This window comes from Sinocyclocheilus anshuiensis, unplaced genomic scaffold, assembly GCF_001515605.1.
Source record: "Sinocyclocheilus anshuiensis isolate Anshui unplaced genomic scaffold, SAMN03320099.WGS_v1.1 scaffold208, whole genome shotgun sequence".
Taxonomy (NCBI): Eukaryota; Metazoa; Chordata; class Actinopteri; order Cypriniformes; family Cyprinidae; genus Sinocyclocheilus; species Sinocyclocheilus anshuiensis.
In genome coordinates this window covers 4,032-5,614 of record NW_015557186.1, presented here as the reverse complement: position 1 = coordinate 5,614, position 1,583 = coordinate 4,032, and the positions used below count along the sequence as shown (strand labels likewise).

General features: G+C 49.9%; 1 protein-coding gene across 4 annotated transcripts in view; it reads right to left on the bottom strand.

Moving 5' to 3' along the window:
- LOC107678779 (kelch-like protein 28) overlaps positions 1 to 1,583 on the bottom strand; it is a 7,201-nt gene that overhangs the window by 1,717 nt on the left and 3,901 nt on the right. Inside the window, exons 2-3 of one of the 4 annotated variants that reach the window (XR_001632969.1) lie at positions 1,073 to 1,482; positions 774 to 978 (exon numbers count right to left, since the gene is read on the bottom strand). Coding sequence is in view for 1 of the 4 variants with exons in the window: in XM_016474172.1 (XP_016329658.1) it covers positions 1,319 to 1,482 (164 nt within the window). In the remaining 3 variants the exon portion in view is untranslated. Of the gene's footprint in view, positions 1 to 773; positions 1,483 to 1,583 lie in introns of those variants that run through there. The other 3 variants (XR_001632970.1, XR_001632968.1, XM_016474172.1) reach the window with 3 other exon arrangements.

The window sequence follows — 1,583 nt, the reverse complement described above, 5'->3', positions numbered from 1 at the left end:
ACGCTCATACACAGACACACACACACACACTCATGCTCACACTCACACACACGCTCACGCACACACACATGCACGCACACACTCACACGCTCACGCACACTCACGCTCACACACTCACACTCACGCTCACACACTCACACTCACGCTCACACACACAGACACGCTCACACACGCTCACACACACACGCACACACAGACACACTCACACAGACACACACACGCTCATACACACAGACTCACACTCACGCTCTCACACACACAGACATGCTCACACACACTCACACACACACGCTCTCACACACACGCACGCACACAGACACACTCACGCTCATACACACAGATTCACACTCATGCTCACGCACACGCTCACGCTCACGCTCACACACACGCTCACACACTCACGCTCACACACACTCACGCTCACACACAGAGACACACACGCTCTCACACGCACATGCTCACACGCACATGCTCACACGCACATGCTCACACGCACACGCTCACACACACACGCTCACACACAGACACTCACACACACAGGTGAATCTCATCACACCCGTCAGGATCACATCCATTCTTTTCATAATCTTCCAGCCAAATATGCTAAAGATTTGAATGTCCTAAATTTGAGATGTGATATTTGACAACTTCAATAGTTGTAGTGTGTTTTACAGTGTTTTCAACAGCAAATTGTAGTGTTAAAATAACTGTACATTTTTGTACAAATACAAAAAAAAAATGTAATAAATAAAATAAAAATCTGTCTTTCAGCTAAATATTTTGAATGCAAAAAAATATATATATATTTTTGTTTTTCAATAAAATATAATTGTGACTTTGTGGTGAAACATGAGCTGCATGCACTAGTTGAAAGGAGAGAAGATGAGCATGTGGAGCAGACAAACACACACGGTCAGACGGTCAGTGCAGTGGCTTTGACACACACACACTCTCACACACACACACACACACACACACCTGTATATAGAGGACAGAAGGCAGCCCTTATCACGAGTCCCAGGCTTCTCCTCCAGAGTGAAGCGCTGATTCAACTCATGCATCACACGCTCACACACACATACTCGCCGCATGTGCGTCCCTCATCAGAAGCCTTGAAATGTAAAGGGGAAGAGCGGGGCGCTCCGCATCCTCCGAGGGTCTGTGGAAGGCTCTGGTGTTCATCAGACCTGTGCTTCAGTGCCGTAAACGCTCCGCGTCCCAGCGCCGCCTGGAGCAAACGCCACCGGATGAGCGGGAAACACACTCCAGAAACAAAGCCAGTTCCCCTCGCGTCTGACGGTCAGCCGTGTGGCCAGGGTCAAAGCGCGGTCAGGCCGAAGTTACAGCGGCAGTACATCATCCCACTGGAGTCGTGCCAGCTGTCCGTGATGGGCTCGTACCGCTGCACCGCGCTCAGATACGACGAGCCCGAGTGACCCCCGACCACATAGAGATAGTTATCCACCACAGCAGAGCCCACGCCTGAGAGAAACACACACACAACATCAACACTGAGATCACACACACTCAGATCAAACACTCTCACTCTCTCTCTCTCTCTCTCTCTCTCTCTCTCTCCCTCT